The following is a 20,877-nucleotide window of genomic DNA, read 5'->3' as shown; positions in this document are numbered from 1 at the left end:
AATTAGTTAAAGAAAGCACTACTCACCCTATCCAAGCTTCAGCTAAGTCTTCCATAGCTGCTTGTCATCCACTGCAATTCCAGGTTGAATGATGCCAAGTAACCATTTGCTGTAAGTCAGAAAAGTCAATGACACACACTCTGGGCTATCTTCATTACTTAGTATTCAGGCATTCCCCACCCCGCTGCTGCAGATACACAAGGGATGTGTAAACATGAAGATGTGGGGAAGAGAATGCCTCCACTGTTTATTGTTGGCAGTTATTTGCGGATGTCAATCACCGGGTCCCAGCCGGTGATTACCAACAATCACCGACGGGGAGGAAGGCTGTTTTGGTTTCTTACAGGGATGCCCACCCAGTATCCGAACAGGCCTGGACTTGTCTCTGCTCAGTAGCAATAGAATGTCGCATAGGGCAGCACTCATAACTTGAGTGCCATACCCACAGCTGATGCAGGAGCAGCGTATGAGAGACGCCCTTTGTAATGTGACTGGCTAGGAGACACCTGGATTGAAGATATTATAATATGTGAAGCTAGTATAAAATCCTCATAAAGTGCAGCGCTGCTCATAAACACATGATAAGTTATGGATCCTGGAATTTATTTTAAAAATATGCTGGCGGTTGGGAAACTGGTGGTAGAGACCTAAACTGGAGTTGGGCTTTAACTGGCATGATATAGTTATGAAGGCATCATCATTGTTCTATCTGCTTTTATGGCTGGTTCTCTTTAACCTGTAACCCAAATAAACATGACAGCACCATAAACCGATATTATATGGTCCTGTCACACGTTTTCTTCACAAAAAGGGAGGTAATGGAAGGCATATTGCTCTCTGTCCTTTCCAGCTGCACGCTGACCCCTGCGGCTTAGAAATGATTGCTCTGACCTGTTAATCTGCTGCGCTCCTCCTTTCCAGCAGCTCATCCACTAAAGCAAATGAAGTGGTTATTTCTTGTACGAATGGCAGTCAGTGTCTGTTCTTGCAGCTTTTACTGACTTGTTAACAGCCCGGGATGAGGACAATCCGGTAGAGGCAGTCCCTTAGCCAGTCACTTGTGAAATAACGTCTCGTCACTAACTACAGTATTGATTCCCACCCACCCTCACCAACAGTGTCATTTTCTCTTCCCTGCCACTAAACTCAGTAACAATACAAGAAGCGGTTTAGGGCCCCATCAGTGCTCAAAAAAAGCCTCTCTTCCCTGGCATTTCATTGATTTTTCTCAAAAGCTTTTAAATTGCTCCTTCATTTGACTCAAACAGTCATTTTATCTGTTGTGAATGGCAGTATTTCTTGCCTTGTGTTTCAACAATTGCTTCGTTCTCTCAGTTACTAAACTGTGACGCCCTATTATTGCAGCGAGGTAAACACTTTACACGGTGTGCCTTAATCCCCGATATCTCGTGCCCGACTCTCAATTGTTCCAGTGCTCGTCTCGGAAGCAGAGAATTTCACTCAGACATGTATTGTTAAGACTGGTGGAGGTGAATACATTGCTCTGCAGTCTGTATTTTCAGCTACAATAATTGGAAACTTTGAAGGATAACTTTGTGGTTGTCAGAAAGTCTCTTTGGTATCCCTCAATCTGAGTTTTATACAATTCTTTGTAGCCGGACACAGTAGGTTTTAGTGGTTATCCATCTTAGCTTGTAGCTTTTGGTTTGAGTGCCAATTGGGACTCAATTATCTGCATGGAGTTTGTTCATGCTGCCTATGTTTGTATGGGGTTACCCTAAGTGTTCCAGTGTGCTTTAGCAATCCAAAAATGTATGCAAATATCAAAATGCCTTGATGGATGTCAGTCTAGAGCAGACTTCATTTGCATGCATACTGTACTAAGTAATGCCCAGATGCTAAGCCTCCATGAAAGCACTGAATGCCAATTAACCACTTGCCAACTGACTGCACTCCTTTTACTGCGGGCAGGCAGCACAGGCAGGCCGGATGACGTACATGTACATCATCTGGCCTGCTAGGGGTTAGGGGCATTCAGCATGCCGTGACCTCTTTATCCACCGGACACAGCGGATTAAAATTCTGGTACTCAGGGCCAGGTGATCATGTGATTGCTATGCAATCACATGATCAGTGTCAACAAAGCGGTTTTAAATAAATTATTTCATAACAGCTGCGTTTCCGATGATGTGATTGGCCCACAGCTTATCACATGGTACCTGGGCCAATCAAAGCACCCTGTACAATGTGATTAGCTGTGGCCAGTCACAGATCACTAGTGATCACAGCTGTTAGGAATGTAACCCATTCATGACAGTTGAAAAATTTGCTGTTACAATGATCTTCATTGTAACAACAAACAAAGTGTTAAAAATCCCTGATCACCCCCTCAGAGTAGTACAGTGTTTTGTTTGGTGACACTGAACTACTGTGATGAAAGTATGTAAACAAAATACAGCCAGGTCCATAAATATTGGGACATCGACACAATTCTAACATTTTTGGCTCTATACACCACCACAATGGATTTGAAATGAAACAAACAAGATGTGCTTTAACTGCAGACTGTCAGCTTTAATTTGAGGGTATTTACATCCAAATCAGGTGAACGGTGTAGGAATTACAACAGTTTGCATAGGTGCCTCCCACTTGTTAAGGGACCAAAAGTAATGGGACAGAATAATCATAAATCAAACTTTCACTTTTTAATACTTGGTTGCAAATCCTTTGCAGTCAATTACAGCCTGAAGTCTGGAACGCATAGACATCACCAGATGCTGGGTTTCATCCCTGGTGATGCTCTGCCAGGCCTCTACTGCAACTGTCTTCAGTTCCTGCTTGTTCTTGGAGCATTTTCCCTTCAGTTTTGTCTTCAGCAAGTGAAATGCATGCTCAATCAGATTCAGGTCAGGTGATTGACTTGGCCATTGCATAACATTCCACTTCTTTTTTTCATATTCAAAAAAAATTGTGACAAAAAATGACAACTCCAAAAAATGTGTCGTGTCTCTTACTAAATTCCTCAGATGGTCTACTTTCCAAAAAGAGATCATTTTGGATTTGTACTGTCCTGGCATTTTGGGCCTCAAAAATTAGATACATTATCGTCTGTACATCAGAATTGATCAGTTTTCAAATATATATACCATAGTTTGTAGACATAATAACTTTCACACAAACCTTATTGGGATTTTTTTTTTTTACTAAAAACGTAGCAGAATACATTTTGGCCTAAATTGATTTTTCTGGATAGGTTTAATAACAAAGTAGAAAATATAATTTTTTTTCTCCATTTTTTGAAAAAAATAAAAAAAGCCTAGTGGTGACCAAATACTGGTAAAAGAAAGCCCTATTTGTGTAAAAAAAAAAAAAATTAGAGATGAGCGAATTTTTCAAAAATTCGATTCGGCTGATTCGGCGAATTCCAGTAAGAAATTCGATTCGATGCGAATTAATTCGCTACGAAGTTAACTTATAAAAAGGGTTTCTAGGCTTCAGAGAGCCTTTAAATTAGTGCAGAACACTGTACCTTTAATTTAAATGCCCTTGGAGATGAGGAAGGAGAAGGAGAAGGATGAGAAGAAGGAGAAGGATGAGAAGAAGGAGAAGGAGAAGGATGAGAAGAGGAGAAGGATGAGAAGAAGGAGAAGGATGAGAAGGATAAGGAGAAGGAGGAGAAGGATGAGAAGGAGGAGAAGGATGAGAAGAAGGAGAAGGATAAGGAGAAGGATAAGAAGGAGAAGGATGAGAAGGAGGAGAAGGAGAAGGATGAGAAGGAGAAGGATGAGAAGAAGGAGAAGGATGAGAAGAAGGATGAGAAGGATGAGGATGAGAAGAAGGATGAGAAGGAGAAGAAGGATGAGAAGAAGGATGAGAAGAAGAAGGATGAGAAGGACAGTTCTGTGACAGTTTCTGTCTATTTCTGACAGTTCTGTGACATTCACTCCATACAGCGGTTGAAACATTGTATCTATTTGTTTCCATAAATGGATCCATTTATGGAAACAAATAGATACAATGTTTCAACCGCTGTATGGAGGGAATGTCCCAGAACTGTCAGAAATAGTCTATTTCTGACAGTTCTGGGACATTCACTCCATAAAGCGGTTGAAACATTGTATCTATTTGTTTCCATAAATGGATCCATTTATGGAAACAAATAGATACAATGTTTCAACCGCTGTATGGAGGGAATGTCCCAGAACTGTCAGAAATAGTCTATTTCTGACAGTTCTGGGACATTTACTCCATACAGCGGTTGAAACATTGTATCTATTTGTTTCCATAAATGACATTCTGCAGATACACTTAGAGGAGCTCTGCAGATACACTTTTTGCCGGCTTGGAATTATTCTTATTTTCATCCTACTTCTTCTTCTTCTTCATCCTCATCCTCTTCTTCTTCTTCTGAGGATGAGGATGAAGAAGAAGAAGAAGTAGGATGAAAATAAGATTAATTCCAAGCCGGCAAAAAGTGTATCTGCAGAGCTCCTCTAAGTGTATCTGCAGAGCTCCTCTAAGTGTATCTGCAGAGCTCCTCTAAGTGTATCTGCAGAATAGAGGAACTCTGCACATACACTTTTTGCCGGCTTGGAATTATTCTTATTTTCATCCTACTTCTTCTTCTTCATCCTCATCCTCATCTTCTTCTGAGGATGAGGATGAAGAAGAAGAAGTAGGATGAAAATAAGAATTCCAAACCGGCAAAAAGTGTATGTGCAGAGTTCCTCTATTTCTGACAGTTCTCTGACAGCTTCTTCACATGTACAGCGGTTGAAACATCTGTATCCTAAATAGAAACTAATAGATACAATGTTTCAACCGCTGTACATGTGAAGAAGCTGTCAGAGAACTGTCAGAAATAGCGGAGCTCTCTGCAGGGACACTTTTGCCGGCTGATCGGGAAAAATCCGATTCGCGCACCCGAAGTAGGCAAATATTCGGATTCGACGCGAATCGAATTTTTCCTGAAATTCGTATCGAATTCCGGTTCGCCTGGTTCGATTCGCTCATCTCTAAAAAAAAAAAAAAAAAAAAAAAAAAAAAAAAAAAAAAAAAAATGCTAAAAATTTATTTTGGGTATAGTATTGCATGATCGCACAATTGCCAGTTAAAGTAGTGCAGTTCTGAATGGCAAAACATGCCCTGGTCATGGAGGGGGTAAACTCTTCCAGAGTTCAAGTGGTTAATGAGTGGGCTGAGCAAGGGACAGTAATGCTGGGGCAGAAAGGACTAGATCAGCCATTCTCAACCGAGGTTCCTCCAGAGATTATCTAGGGGTCCTTGGGCTGTGGCGAATTGACCTTCCATTTGATGGTGCCTGCATAGTTCCAGGACCAACACCACTTGGCAAAGCTAACCGTATGATACTAGTGATCTCTTTTAGCTGTCCATAAAGGTGGCATTCAGACTACTACTGTAAGGGTTGCAGTCTTCCTACTGGCCACCAATGTAAGGGGCATTTTTCCCATCGGACTGCAATGAATTGGTTTTGGCCGGAGTTCCCCAAAGTTATGCAAGACTGAAGGCAAGACTGGAGTTCAGCACTTAAAAGAGATCTACTTTACATTTGCTGATTGTATAAACCCATTATTACTGCAGAGCTACAACCCTTTCTGTGAAAATAAGGCTTGTTCTGATTCGTACCAGGTACAGTGCTTGGAAAGCTATGAGTACATGGGTGCATCTATCTTGCTCAGCATGTCCTAACTTAGCAGACGTGGAATTTTCGAGTATCCCAAAAGGCCTGACCTACCCCAGGGTACCATTCAGAGCATGCCAAACTGTGGACGTGAACAGAAAACAAAATGTATCCCAATACCAGGATTAAATGACCTTCCCTAGAACTGACCTTACCGTTGCGATAACATTGACCAGTAGTATTATGACCTTTCCCATGAGCATAGGTATATTTCCTAGCCCTTGCAAAACCATATCCCTCATCCTTGCATTATAATAAATCTTTGCACGCTCCTGTAACCTGCACTCTGTGTTCTGAATATTATGTTATTTTGTAAAAGTATAGTGGCAGAGTGTGCTGTGTATGAAAATGTGGGAAGCCATTGCTGTGAGACTCCACAGCAAACAGATACATAGGCATTTGGTCACGTGAACTCTGCTTAAGGGGAGAAGCAGATTTCAAATAAGTTCATCCTCCCTGCAACAGAGGTTATGGCACCAATACCTAGACGTTTAATGACTTAATCAGCTGCAATTGGATTTCAAACCAGTGGATTTCTACAGCAAAGGTAAGGTACTTCTTAAATAAAGGGTGTTGGGCAGGATAACAGAGGTGATGGTACTACATGACTGACCCAAAGTTGATGAAATTTCAGATATTTTTTCTCTGTTTTGTTGTAGATTGGAGGGACCCCGAACTGATGAGGGAGATCGAGCAAGCCACAGGGGAAGATCTGGGCTCGTCCAGTTTTGCTGGAACATCTGGAAAGAAGAGGAGGAGGAAGAGGGGAAAGAAGAAAAAGTATCCGAATCTGACAGATCTGAAGCAGAACGCAAATACCACTCGTTCCCGTCTAGAAAAGAAGGTTTTTAACCCGTAAGATGCTGACCAGCTTATTTTTTTTTTTTTCAATATTTTTTTTTTCAATATTTTTTTTTAACAAAGTCTGCGTGGCTTATCCTATGTTTATAAGAATTCCTTCTGGCATTCTAATATTTTATTTGAGAGAGAAATTTTAATTTGCATATATAGTTTCCATGTGTGTTGCAGGACATCTCCCAGTATTTACTGGTAATAAACTGGTGAATAGTGAAAGCTTACTGTGGCCGTATGTGACCTGCACTACAGAAACTGTGTCCCAAAAAGGCAAAGCATAGGACAAAGGACTATTCATTACTATGCCTGTAGACTCCCTGCAGCTAATCATTTCCCCATTTCTGAATTCCTTGTTCTGCGCTGTCTCTGTGTGGAAATGACCATCTTAGTAGAGGAGCAGGACTTTGCTACCCCATCTCACAACATTCCTGTTGACCAGTCATGTGATGACCTGTGTGATATTGATCAGGAGGTTACATTAGAGGTGGAGGAATCCCATACAAAATTACTTAAGTAAAAATAGGGAGATGCTTGTATGCAAGTTCTCAGATACAGCTTTCTCTCCAGCAAGGAGAACACTATGTAGCATCATAGTAACATCAACAGATTTTACTCAAAATCTTGTAAGACCTGCAGTCAGAGACAGCAGATGATTTAACACTGCGAACATACAGCTATGTGACTCAGTGTATAGGAAGTGCACTGTTTTTTTTTTCAAGCACAATCCAAGGCAAAAGTTTAATTTTGAAGGGTACTGCTTGGATTCAAGTAACCTCTGTTAAAGTATATCAGAAGGCATTTTTTACAGTTTTAGATAGAGTGCAGAGGGATTGGAACTGCTTTCATGTTTTTTGTTTTTTTCATTCTTCTCTGTGTCCCCATTAGGGATATTCACCCCTTCTATTTGTCCTAGTGACTGTTATTACCGAAAGTGAAAGAATATCCCAAACTTGATTGGTTACCAGAAATGGAATAAAGGGGAATCTTCCAATGGGGGCACTAGTTCTGTTGACTACCAGTGACTTCATTTATTTTTGAGGGGTCTCGTTTTACTTCCCGTTGTGGCTATGATACGGAGTGAAAGTAAAACTCTCCAATGGGACACAGATGGTAAAAAAAAGGAACTGACAGGTGTTGCTATAACCCTCCCTTACTCTACTCAAACTAGAAAAAAAATGTTTTGCGTTCAGTCTTAGTACTAAATTTGATTTATTAGTTATGAAATATAACACACATACCTTACATACAATCAATTTCTATTTTACAGAAGGGACTATTACTTGCTCAACACAACCCAAAGATTAGCTTGACCCTTGGGTGAAAAAACGTTTTGCTTTATGTTCTACTTTGAGGGAAGGATACAAGCTGAGACTAATGCTGGGAACACAGGACATTTTTCTGTAGATTGTTGGTGGCTGGTTGCTTTGATCTGTTCAATCTTTAAATAAAAAAATTATATATATTTTATTTGGCACAGGGTTTCCTGAAAGTCACCTTTTAGCAGTATTCTTCTTGTGCTGCTGGTAGCGGGAACATGCAGTATGTTGCTGAGCACAAGTGTTCCTGGCACGAGCGCTCCTACTGCCACACGCATCATAAAACATGGTGTCTGACAGCTGGTATCACAGCACAAATTATATGATCTCACTCAACAGGTCTTAATTAACAACTGGATGGACATCTCCAGGAGTGTACCAGACATCAATTAACAGCGCCCTTTCCCTGAGAACAAGCCAGATTTAATTAGCTCCTGGGAATTGAAGGGAAATCATGCGTCCAGCTGTGGAAACGTTTGACGAACAGATCACAGTTGTTGTAAATAAGATGTTCTGTAGTAGGCAGGTGACATGGCCCCACTCTCTTGCTGTGGAAACTTGTCATTGTTCTTTAAAGAGAGTCTGTCACCAAGCAAACCACCTGTTTAATTAGGCTGCGGTTGAAACAGGCGTTTGCTGACTCTTGGCACATACCAGTTCTGATTCACTGAGGCGCTGTGACTGATTTTCTAAAGGAATAACGGCTGTTCATTTTGCAAGGAAATTTTCAACTAGTTTAGTGAATGAGGTGAAGCTGTACTGACATGTTGCAAGTAAAAATCCTTTTTTCTTGGGAGAAGAAGAAGTCCTGGACCTCCATGAAACGGTGAGCTGCACTCTACCTCTGCACCCAATCCTTGTCAATGAGTGACATCAGTGCTCCAACTGCAGCCTCTGTATGCTTTTGTAATTGACACCACTTGAATTGAAAGTCAGCACCCAGTGAAAATATGCTATTGAATATCCATTTATTGATACAAAAGGCTCAAATCCAGGCAACTGAAAATTGTACGCGTTTCAGTCACGTAGGCCTTAGTCATAGCTGTGATCTAAGGCCTAAGTGGCTGAAATGCATAAGTTTTAGTTGGCTGGATATGAGCCTTTTGTATCAATAAATGGATATTGAATAGCAGTTTTTCAATGTGGTATTTACCTTCAATTCAACTGGACCTCTGTGAATATGGGCATCAAATGGTGCACTAAAATCTTCCATTTTCCCCCATGGTGAATTACGTTTTCTATTTACTAGTAGCACATATCTGAGCTGAAACACACCTATGTGGGTAAAAACCACAAACGGGTTAAATCCTGTGGCCACTTCAGTGTCCAGTGTAGTTTAGCACTAGTTTTACATAGCCACTCCTCCCCATAAAAGTAATTGAGAGGTTTTAATGCTTTGTTGATATCTGTTTGAAAGATTGTATTTGGTTTCAGGATATAATCTCTGGGCTTCAAACATAGAACATGGAGCCATATGGTGGCCAGAGACATTGTTCAATCATTAGACTATCAGATGTACTTTACATGTACCTTCTAGCCATCTCCAAGTGTCTTCTGACCAGTTTTTCTCCTAAATGGAAGCACATTGGTCAAATGGGCCCTCTTTTTTGTGTACATCAAGATGATGGAATGGTACAAATGCGTTATGGCTCCTAATGACTACCATGATGTTAAAACAAGGTGGACACAGACCAAAAATTATCTTTGAGGAGGTGAGTAGGAGGTACTGCACCAGAGCTAGTTTAGTTTCTCAGTGTTAGGATAAGTCCACACTGAAGAATACAATGACTCTGGTTTAGGTGGCTCTTTAAACCTCTTAGAAGTTGGCAGCTTCAACAGATGCTTGTCTGAGTCCATTTAACCCTTCAAAGTCCATTACTCTTTTCATATAAGCCCTTGAAAACCTGATGAATCCAGAACTTTGTAGCCTCTAAATCGTGTTGGCTTGTTACCTTTGGACTTCTATGATGAAACACATATTCTGGGGCATGGTGCTCTTGAGATAAGCTAACTTGCTTAACCTTCAGAACTGAGATGAAATTTTAAATTGGTTATATTTAGAAACCTATACAGCAGTGGTCACTAAATGTCGGACCGCGATCCGAGAACAGCCTCAGCAGCACTCTCTTCTAGACCGCCAGCCCGCAATGGCAGATCCTCCCTCTGAGCAGGGCAGTCGTTATGGCAATTGATGACATCACGTGTGTGCCCCGCCCTTTGCGGCTCACTGTCTCTCCGGCTCCCACTCCCTGCCTGTACACAAGCATCTTTCAGCAAGGATCTTGGCACAGCTCCTGTGTGCCCTCAAGCTAGGGTGTAGTCTTACAGGGGCACTCTGATGGGCACATTTATATTATCACATTTTATGTGCCCCTTAACATAAAATGTGACCATCAGCATGCCCCTTATTTTATGTTAAGGGGCACTCCGATGGGGAATATGATGTAAAGGGGCACTCTGATGGGGAAATATGATGGAAAGGGGTACTTTGAGTGTAAGGTGGCACTCTGATGGGAATACCTGATGTAAGGTGGCACTATGATGGGGACAACTGATGTAAAGGAGCACTTTGATAGGCACACCTGATGTGATGGGTATACATGATGTAAAGTTGCACTCTGATGGTGGCACCTATTGTAAGGGGGCACAGTGATGGGAACACCCTGTTCGGACCTCGGCCAGAAGAAAATTTTAGGGACCGGACCTCCCTAAATTTTAATTCAATACCCCTGCTTTGACATTAGAAACTGTAGAAAAGATTGTGTTCAGGTTGAAGATCTACTTTTTAATTTATTTTTGAATATGTCCATCATAATGTAAAATATCTTAACAAACGCTAATCAATGGGTGTCTTTAAAAAAAGTTGGTTTCTGTGTGGGGTTTGGAAGTATATATGTAAGTGGGGGTAACTGTATTTGCTTGATCATTAAAAAGGCAGACTTTGGCTTTCTAATTCAAAGTGCTGCCCACTGATTGTGGTTCACTGCTGTTCTTTGTCCATATGAGAGTGCATGTGTCAGGTCCAACCTGATTGAAATTGGTAGATTCTCTAAAAGGCTAACCAAACAGATCTCCGCAGTCATTAAGAAGGGATGTTGATCGTATTCCTGTTTGTGCATATAACTTAGTAGGAGTGTGTACTCACCTCTTTATAGGATAGGCAAAACTTGGATCATGGAAATATTTAGTCAAAAATAACATGCCTGAATGTTTGCCTCCCTGCCAATCCCCTCACTGGCCTCTGCTCACCCAACAATAAAATTCAAAATACAAAGCCATCTACAACTCTGCCCCAAGCTACATCACCAACCTCATCTCAAGATATCGCCCAAACCTTCCTCTTGGCTTTCTTCCAAGACCTCCTTCTCTGGGCTCCTTGTCACCCCCTCCCATGATCACCTCCATGACTTCTCCCGAGCCTCTCCCATCCTCTGGAACTCCTTACTCCTGTACAACTATCTCTTACTCCCCCACCTACTAGATTGTAAGCTGTCATGAGCAGAGCCCTCTTAACCCTCTTGTCTTGAATTGTATTGTAACTGTATTGTCTCCCTTTGTAAAGCAGTGTACAAACTGCTGGTCCTATATAAATACTATATAATAAAAATAGTTACTGTAAAAACTTAAATCTTAATTCCAGATATGGCAATTTTTACATAGTCCAGCTTGGACCAGTGTTAGCATATATGTTCTATACCTGTGGGATCCCCATAGAAGCTTGAAATCACTTTAGTAGACGCCACTATTACAGGGATCTCTGCTAGCTTTTGGACCCTGTGTTGAGCAGCTCCCCTTTGCATTTTCTCAGAGAATGCTTAGTGTTCTCTGAATGTACAAGGTGGAGAAGTGGGCTGGTGACATTGCAGTCTCCACCTCATTCAATCCAGGAACACGTACTGTAGTTTCCCTTTAAAAAGCCCAACCATAAAAGAGTTAACAATGCATACCCCAACCATCATGACCTTTAAGACAGCTTTAGCCTGAACCCCAACCCGGGAATTTAGACAGTCACCTTCCCCACAAGTTCAAAAGTGTGTCCTGAATGTTTCTGTGAATGTGTTCAGAAAGCAGCAGGACAACCACTTGGCAAGAGTCCTAGGAGCCAGTGTAAATCATTGTGGTAGTGGTGCCTACTAAAGTGATTTTCAGCTTCCACAGGCATGGCACGTACCGGACAAATGTAGCTATGTAAAAATTGCCATACCCAGAATTCAGTCTTATAAAGTGAAAATATACTGTAGTTTCACTTTTAAAAAGCCCAACCATAAAAGAGTTAACAGTACATACCCCAACCATCATGATCTTGAAGACAACTTTAGCCTGAACCCCAGCCTGAGAATAAAAACAGTCGTCTTCCCCCCAAGAGTTTTGATAATAAGGATGCTTTGCCTTTGTCTGTGGCAGCCTGGCTCGTTCAGAAGCTTGGAGGTTTGCCATTTATCTTGTAAGGTCGGTGTTAAAGAATAATGACAAAGGTGTAGTGGGCACATTAAAGCGAGCCTTCCATTACTTCACTCCTCTTATTAAAACCTTGTTGAATTAAAACTATTTGTATTGCCGTACTTAATTTAGTTAACACGTCTAATTTGTTCTGCCTCATCAGCTCAACGTTAGGAGGACCCAGCGGTAATTAATGATACCGCCTTGTTTTTTTAAACATATCTATAAACATCCCGTCTTGACTTTACTTGAGCTTGACTTTATGTGTTTATTTTTGGGCTAACGGCTTTTCTCCTTTGCCTTCGTCTCGCAGGGGATCAGTGAAACGGGTGATAAGCGCAATGAACCAAATGGATAAGAGGCGCCACGAGAAGTTTGCAAACCAGTTTAATTACGCATTAAATTAAAAATCAGAAGAAAGATAAACCACCCGGCCGGCTTTTACATGGAAGACTTGTTTTAAGGACCTTTAACGAAAAATTGTTGTGTTATAAGTGTATTTTTTTCCTTAATGGCTATGTCTTAACTTATTTGTGTCATTTGTTATACCTGGTCTTTTTTTTTTTTTTTCTACTCTTGGAATGGTTTTGCAGATATCTGGTTTATTTTTTAAAGAGGGAAAAAGTGCAGTTATCTACAAACAAAGCAAAGGATGCCAAGAATGAATCAACTGAAGATGCTTTTCTATATAGCTTATACATTTTAGGAAAATTCTTATGGAGATTTTAATGGTCATTCTCCATTTATAAGCAATTGCTTTATAATTTTTTGCCAGAAACATGGAGACTGCCATTGCGGACCCCTCTTTTGAAAATGCTAGTTTTCTGGCCGCTTTGCTAGTGATTTTGCTTCAGTATTTCATTGATCTGGGACAAGTATGCAGATAAGGATACCTGACTATTCTGATCGCAAACTCATTCCATGTCTGTTACTCGTTGAAGCTAGTCAATCTACATGAGAACCAAGCAACTAGTATTTTCACATTTAGATCAGCAATGGCTTTACTTTAGAGGACAACTGCAGCCAAGAGTATTTCTGTTTGGTTGAACCCCCTACTGACTTATTATATCCAAGTGTTTCTGGCAGCACCAGAGTAGTTTTCATCTTGTGCCATCCCTCTGGGCCATAGCAAAGGTGTCTTTTACAGCTTGGCTCCCTGTTTTTTCTTTTCTGCATAATGGATTTTTGTTCCAGAAGTGTATGATAACCTTCTTTAACTTTGTAATTGCTATGACAATTGCTCACAACTGGGAATTCTGGTTAGGATAGCTCACCAGTGTAAGGAATTTATGAGTAATAAAACCCTTATATTGCCGTTGACCAAAGGATTACGTTGATGGCAGCAGTAACATGTAAACAAACTCCCGGATGCTATAGCAGCCCAGAGTTTGTTTACCATTTTAGATTGAACTGTTGGCTTTTTAGTAATATCGGCGGCTACAGTCTGTGTGACGGTTCCTCCCATATGTCCTAGGATTACCTGCCCCTTCTGGGTGTTCAGGATCTCCATGGTGGGCGTCAGGATGGAGAGCATCATAATATATCCTTTCTCTGATCTTCTAGGTTAGTATGAACCAAGAAGTGTGCAGCTCTGAGCACTTGCAGGTTCAGAGCTGTCAAATCCTGGCCAATATTGCATAGGGGACTCTTTATCCCCTTTGTAATAGCAATAAGGTTTTAGTTAAAAAAAAAGAATTAAAAAAAAATAAAGTTTAAAAGAACATAAACACACACCTACACAAATGCAGTTTTTTTTGTGTTGACATGTTTAGTTCTTTGTACTTGACAGAACTTTGTTTTTTATTTTACAAAAAAGGGTATTCTATAATATATTTTATTGTATTTGTGTACATATGCTGCACAGCATAAGTATAAATTGTTATTTGATTTTTGCATAGAAATTCCTTAACGTGACATAGTCTTCTCCAAAACAAATCTCAAAAATAGCCCCCTACAAGAGAAAATGTATTATACTGCCCTTTTCAGTGTCCTGGGTCTCAATGTAAACTATGGATTCCATCAGAATTTATAAGCAGTCAACATTTCCATGAGTGTTGGATGCCCGTGACCCCTCTCCATGCTGTGTTTGGCCACTTTGGCACTATGGAACATAGAGTGAGGTAGGGGTTGGGATGGAACTACAGGTTGTGTTAGGGCACACAGTCAAGTGTTGAATGCTAAAAAGGTCATGGTTTTGGAAGAGTCAAGTTAGTAGATCTGGGTCACTGGAGAGGCAATTATAATGATAATGCCTTTTCTTCCTGTGTCTCTTTAAATACCTTTTCTCACAGTAGAAATAAAGTACCAGAGAAGGGGGCATGTCTGACCAGGTCTGTTGTTACAGAAGGTACTGGGCAGCATGGTCAAACACTGGTTCCTTTTGGGTTGACACGCTGCACAATTGCTATTACATGAAAGCAGAAGTTCTAAATAGAATGTATAACTGACTTCTATGTCTGTGATTCTGGTTGGGTTTACAGGAAATGTATAATAGTTTTGTACATACAGTATCTTTTTTTTTTTTTTTTCTAGTCTAGGCTAAAAAAAAATGTAAAATATTACATATGAATATTTTGTAATCTCATCGACTCACCAGGTGGAGCTCTAGGCTCTTTTTCACGGTTTCCTCTATCTGCTTTAGTCTAAACAGCCTAATTACACAGCTCAATAGCCTAAAAGAGAAGTATAGGAATCGCAACAAAACATTTTTTACTCACCTAGGTGGATGCAGCATTGATCCGTCTTCTGTCCTTGCTGCATCTGTCCTCCGCCTGATCTGCACTGAGAACTGAGAGATCAAAGGCCGCTGATCGCTCAGTTCTCCCCTCTGCTCTGAGCTCTCTGCTCTACCCCTCCAGCGCTCACTGGAGTGCTGGGCTGTGAAGGGGGCACGAGCTACTGGCTCAGGCTCTCAGCTGTTGGTCCAGGCTTCTGGGCGGATCCCAACCATATGGTTGGGATCTTTTCAAAACCTGAACTGGCTCTGTGATGTCAGCTGACAGCAGGCTTTAGCCCACTGATGGCTGAAAATTGGTCACAGGAGTGCAGAACTAACCGCATTCCTGTGATACATAGGAGAAGTATAGCAAAAAAAAAAGCTTTAGCCATACTTCTTAAAACTCAAATTTACAGCAGGGAAGAAGTCAGAGTAGTTACTCTCCTCATCCTGCTCAGTATACACATCTCTGATGTTTTATTATAAATTTAGAGAGCATGTGAAGGCAAACAGCTCCTGCTGTGTGTTTTAAACCCCGTAAAACAAATATTTTTTTCTTATCATAAAAAGCTATATTTATAACTTCAGTATAAACCTGAAAAATGTAAAATACCATTGAATCCAAACATTTATAGTTTCCCTTTAAGCATCCAGCATGTGATTCAACTTAGCAGCAACAATGTTAAACTGAAATTTTAGCTTGATATGGATCTGGTCTAATGCTTTAAATGAACTACATTAAATTCTGAATAAATGTATTTAATTTAAAGGAATTTTAACAATCTGACCACATTGTTAAATAAATACATTTTGATATAGTAAGATATGTTTTTGAGGCTATGTATGTACGGCAGGATATATTGACTTACTACAGCTGTACTTCTTTAGAACTTTACTATAGTGGATTGACCTGGTTATCTGCAATGAGTTCATCAGGGACCTACACAATTTATGCAGGTTCTGGAGAATGCTGACTGCAACCAGTTAAAAAAATTTGCAAGATACCTTCTCACTCGCTGTCATAACTTAGTGACTCAAAATGTCATACAATCTTATATATTTCATGCTGTGTAACCCCAGCCTTTCACATCAAGGTCATATTTAGTGAAAATTATGCTATGGGACTGCTGGAATCTTTCCTCTTCCCAGCCATTCAACCCTAGCACTTGTGCATGATGTGCACCTGACTTAAGGGATAAATCTGGTCTACGATTCATTAGGAAGGTCATGTTTTAGAGATCTGTCATAGAATGACATGGCAATTAAAACCGGATCTGTAAAACTAGCCATACACGCTGAGTTTTCCCTTGTTTATCCCACAAAAGTACGTAGATACCTCAATCCATGCTAAACAGCATGGATGAAGGATTCTTCCCTAATAGCTATTGTATTCAAGAAGCCGCAACACCTGTTGCTACTTGAACACCTGAACAGTGACTGCATTTGGCTGGATAGAGTCATTGTTTGTCGACAAATTTCAACCCAGCTCCTTTTGAATTTGAAATTGAATTTTGTGAAGCTCTGGTGGTGGCAACAGGGCCACCTGCAGCTCAAAATTTGGCTACTTGAGTTGGAACTGGCCAAAATTCAAGTTGTGTGTGGCTAGTTTTAGTGGTCCGTGAGGAGCTGGATCATTCCCTGTATCTATGAAAAATGATAGTAGATGGAAGACTGTAGGAGTTTTGCTGAGTTCATCAGCTGCCCAATAAGATAATGACTTGGCGGTCCAAGATGCTGATCAGCTTGCAGGCTAGAAATAATACAATCAAATGGCAACCACCCCAACCTATAACTGGCCTTTGCAGCAAGGAGGACATGGAAGGGCAATGCATGTCAAAAAAGAAAATTTCCCAGCGCACTTACCACTTTGTAGACACTATTTGTAGTGTCTATAAGATATATGGAAGTGGACTAGCAGTAAAGGTGAAAATGAACTGTTTAATATACAGGACTGCATATGATGAAGATTACAGTTTCAGCTTGATGACCTCTTTGTATTGTAAAAGGACCATGAAATTGATAGTTGACCTTCCCGCTGGTCTTTACCTTGACATTTTTCATTTTCATGCTGTATAATACATTTTACTAGAGCTGGAATAAAAATCAGCCATGAAGACCACAAATTAATACTAATCTTCCCCTGGTTCCACAGGTAAACTGTACTGGTGTTCTTTCCTTACTTTTTTGAATGTTTGCACATTAACCAGGATCATTCTTGCGGGTTTGCAGATTATCGGTTTATTTGAAAGAGACCTTTCCAGCATGTTAAGAGTTCTGGTTGGCGCCACAGCTTTTTAATGCTTGCTTTCTCAATTGCTGCACACCTAATTCTAACAAAGTATAGTTCCCCACCTTACCTTGCTAACCACTATGAATACAAGTAGCTGTACAGATATTTTCAATTTTAAGAGCTTCCCTCTTCTGCCTACCAGAGGATCACTACCTCTGGATCTGGGCTAAGACCAAAAATCAATGTACAAGCAAGGCACTGATTGGCTGTTCAAACAGCAGAAAGAAAGCTTGAAAATCTGGTTGTTAAGCTGACTGTGGTCTTATATTTGAATTGGGGATAGCGGGGGAGAAGGAGAATAGTCTTAGACTTTAAATCCACTTTTTCTATCTTAATGCAAGCAACAATTAGGGCTAAAACATATCTTTTTAGAAGAATTACTTCAGGCCCAGTACCTTAAAACATGTAGAATAGTTCATCCTCTGGGATCGTTACAGTTGGTCCTTTGAAAACACAATGCCTTCATAACTTATTCTCAGTTACTAGCTGGAACAGAAAGTACTTCATAAGGGCCCCTTCCCCTAGTACTCCATGTCCTCCTTTGGAAGCTTGGTTTATTTCCAGCTTTTATGTCGTCTCTGGATGCTTCATTTATAATAGGGACTTTTTATCTGGTAAATGTATCCAGGTAGTGTCATGGAAGATGATGGTGATTTGCAATGAGGATTTTCTCTAATATCACCAATAAGAGTTAAAATAGTTTTCTACAAGCATTTTTCATTTCAAGTTTTAAACTGCTTGGTGGTTGTTGGGCTGCTTTTTAAGCAGAAGTTGTATCTGTTGTATATCTTGCAGACTCTGCCACAGTCCATGTTGGGTGCTGTTGTAAATTGGTGGATGGTGCCCACCAGTCAGTCATTGGAAAATAAAAGCCTGCACCAACACATAAAGCATGTTGCTTCATCAGTATACCAAGGAGTGTTGGGGAAAGCCTGATTTCCTAAGCTTTTTTGGTAATCTTCCATAACTGCACCTTGTTATATTGTTCCCTGTGCTCACGTTTGGGACATTTTCTTGTATCAACCTTTGTTTTTTTGGAAAACACTTATGTGGTGTAGTATGGCTAGGCATTTCAGTTCAAATATCGTTTTTGCAGAGTCGTTTAAACCCTTTTCTTGATTGGCAGTTGATAAGTAGGGGCAGTTTATCAGAGGGGGTGGTGGTGTGAAAGTCTGGCAAAAAAAAAAAAATTATTTGGAAGCTTTTTTTTAGATCTTCCTAATTATCTTCTCTGGTGGTAACAATTACACAGCCATACTTTTCTATATAACATACAAAAATTGTCAATTTACAGACCTGTCTGGAATGTAATAAATGTCACCCACAGTCTACTAGAGCTGACCTTATACTGACATGCTTTTTTAGCTCTGTATATTTTATATATCCTATTTCTGTTTTATGGATATGTCATTTCCTTTGTAGTTGTGTTTTACTGTTGAATTTGTGGACACTGAATTCTGCGTTTTAATTTTATAAAGTTTTTCTATACAATTATTGTCTTTTTGATTTATTGGCTGATTCTGATCATTCCCATGACTGACGATATGAAGTCACTAAGGATGACCACATGGTCTAAATTATAGCAAATGGTATTAGGCCATTGTAGTGCATAGACAAACCTCTGCAACAGGATGGATGGGATAGCTGGTGGGCTTGTTCCCAGGATGGCAGTTGCCTGCTGTTTCATTGGGATTATTCTACTCAGGATAGATATATAGGATCTTCTTAAAGCAATGTTTACTTTACCCGTGCATGGTTTTCTTTTAATGTTCCTCTTCCCAGAAGAATATCCTCTCCTTCCTTTGCTTCTCTGCAGCTAAACCTGTTGTCCTGGGTATGTGACTGTAGGGAATGGGTTTACAGTAAAGTAAAAATTGTACAAATTCTAAATGTGTAAAATTTGAATTAGTAGCGATATTTGTTCAAATTCTTTATGCAATTCTTGGAGTAAATACTCCCCCACTGCTTTTTTTTTTTTTTTCCTTCTTATGGGGTCAATGGCCGGAGCATTCTCAAATGCACAACATCCACTACTTATCACAGGTGACTGTAGAATATTTTTGGATCCCCAACAAACAGACAGACTTGGAGCTAGGTCAATATCTGCTGGTTCCCTGGAGAAATAATTTTGTCCTGTATGATGGATGGAGAAAGCTTTCTCTTGCTGTTTAGATTAAGATAAAACCCTTCCAAGAATGGATGATATTTGGTACCTTGGACCTATTATATATTAGGATGACCAGGTAGATGGATTTTGGATCATGTACCTTTGTAAGTCACTATATGCATGGGGGTGGGGGGAGGCAGAGGAATCAAAATGTAGACAAATGTGATTATGGCTACAGATCCTGTGCAGAGGAAGTGTACTCACACATGAGAAGGATAATGGAGCAGATACTCCATACTCGTGTATGAAGTCAAATTAGAAAGACCAGTGCCTTCTAATTAACACGCCTACATTGAATAACTAGTATAGATAATGTACTGGCATTGTTCTGCTTCAAATGCCACTTTGATATACCTCCTCAGACCCAGTCTGTCTGGACATTATGATCACTTGCTGACTTGGTGCCTTCCACAGGCAGTTTAACTCTTCAGTAAGAAACAAGTTGAATACAATGCACTTTTACGTCAGCTAATGGCAGTACAGAGGATGTTTTTCCAGTCTTTTGAATTATAGGAAGACACCGACTTTCCTGAGACCTGTCTCTGCAAAGAACTAACACTAACTGAGGGGGAGGTGGTGAGGGTCTAGCGAAGAGCCAACAAGCACTAAATGAGGGGGGGGGGGAGGAATTGTGGAAGATACCAACATCAAATTAGTAAACGAATTGAAGCCACCAGTAGACGTCAGCATACTACAAAAAAAAAAAATAACTTCATGCTGTTTAACCCCTTCACGCCTAAGGGTAAAACAAATCTAAATGCCTAAGCACAATTCTGCAACGTTGACGTGTTAGTAAAACCGTACATATCGTCACAACTACTTTGTACATCCAGGTGGATTATACCTTGTTTTTTTCAGGACAAATTGGGCTTTCATTTGGTGGTAAATGGTCATGGATAGCTCCTAATTTTTTTTTATTATTAAAGGAAAACTGGGCCAAAATAGTAAAAAAAATCATTTTTTTAAATTTAACTGTGTGTTTCTTGTTACGACCATAACCTACCACCAAAGAACAACTCAAAATACATTCTCCAGTTCTTGACGATCGCAGCGATACCATATATGTGTATGTTATTTGTTGTTTGTACCCGTAGTACAGTCCAGAAACAACAGTGCGCATTTTGTTTTTGTCTTTTTTTTATATATAAAACACACTGTCACTGACATTGACATTAACACTAACTGACACTGATACCAATTTTTTTTTAAATCCTGACCTTTGACCCTGACCTTTGCCCTTGACCCTGACCTTTGACCCTGACCTTGACCCAAACACTAACCCTGGTACTGAACTAGATCAAACCTTGATCTAGGTATTTTTCTTTATTTTTTAATATTTATTTATCTTTTTTTTTTTTTTACAAACTTTTTTTTCTCTCTCTGTGTCAGGAGTTCGAGAGATACAATGTATCTCTCTTCTCCATTCATAGA

At 40.1% G+C, this 20,877-nt stretch overlaps 1 protein-coding gene across 3 annotated transcripts in view; it reads left to right on the top strand.

The window, feature by feature from the left end:
• The window catches only part of UVSSA (UV stimulated scaffold protein A), a 189,569-nt gene that overhangs the window by 135,179 nt on the left and 33,513 nt on the right, over nt 1–20,877 (top strand). Inside the window, exons 13-14 of one of the 3 annotated variants that reach the window (XM_089692279.1) lie at nt 6,322–6,517; nt 12,587–18,770. The exons of 1 other annotated variant lie outside the window; for it this stretch is intronic. In XM_089692279.1, coding sequence (XP_089548405.1) covers nt 6,322–6,517; nt 12,587–12,680 — 290 coding nt within the window. In that variant the 3' untranslated portion in view covers nt 12,681–18,770. Of the gene's footprint in view, nt 1–6,321; nt 6,518–12,586; nt 18,771–20,877 lie in introns of those variants that run through there. One more of the 3 variants, XM_089692281.1, reaches the window with a different exon arrangement.

The sequence above is a fragment of the Staurois parvus genome, unplaced genomic scaffold, assembly GCF_062004578.1.
Source record: "Staurois parvus isolate SC_StPar_1 unplaced genomic scaffold, SC_StPar_1.0 ptg000581l, whole genome shotgun sequence".
In the NCBI taxonomy this organism is placed as follows: domain Eukaryota; kingdom Metazoa; phylum Chordata; class Amphibia; order Anura; family Ranidae; genus Staurois; species Staurois parvus.
This window is presented reverse-complemented; position numbering and strand designations above follow the sequence as displayed.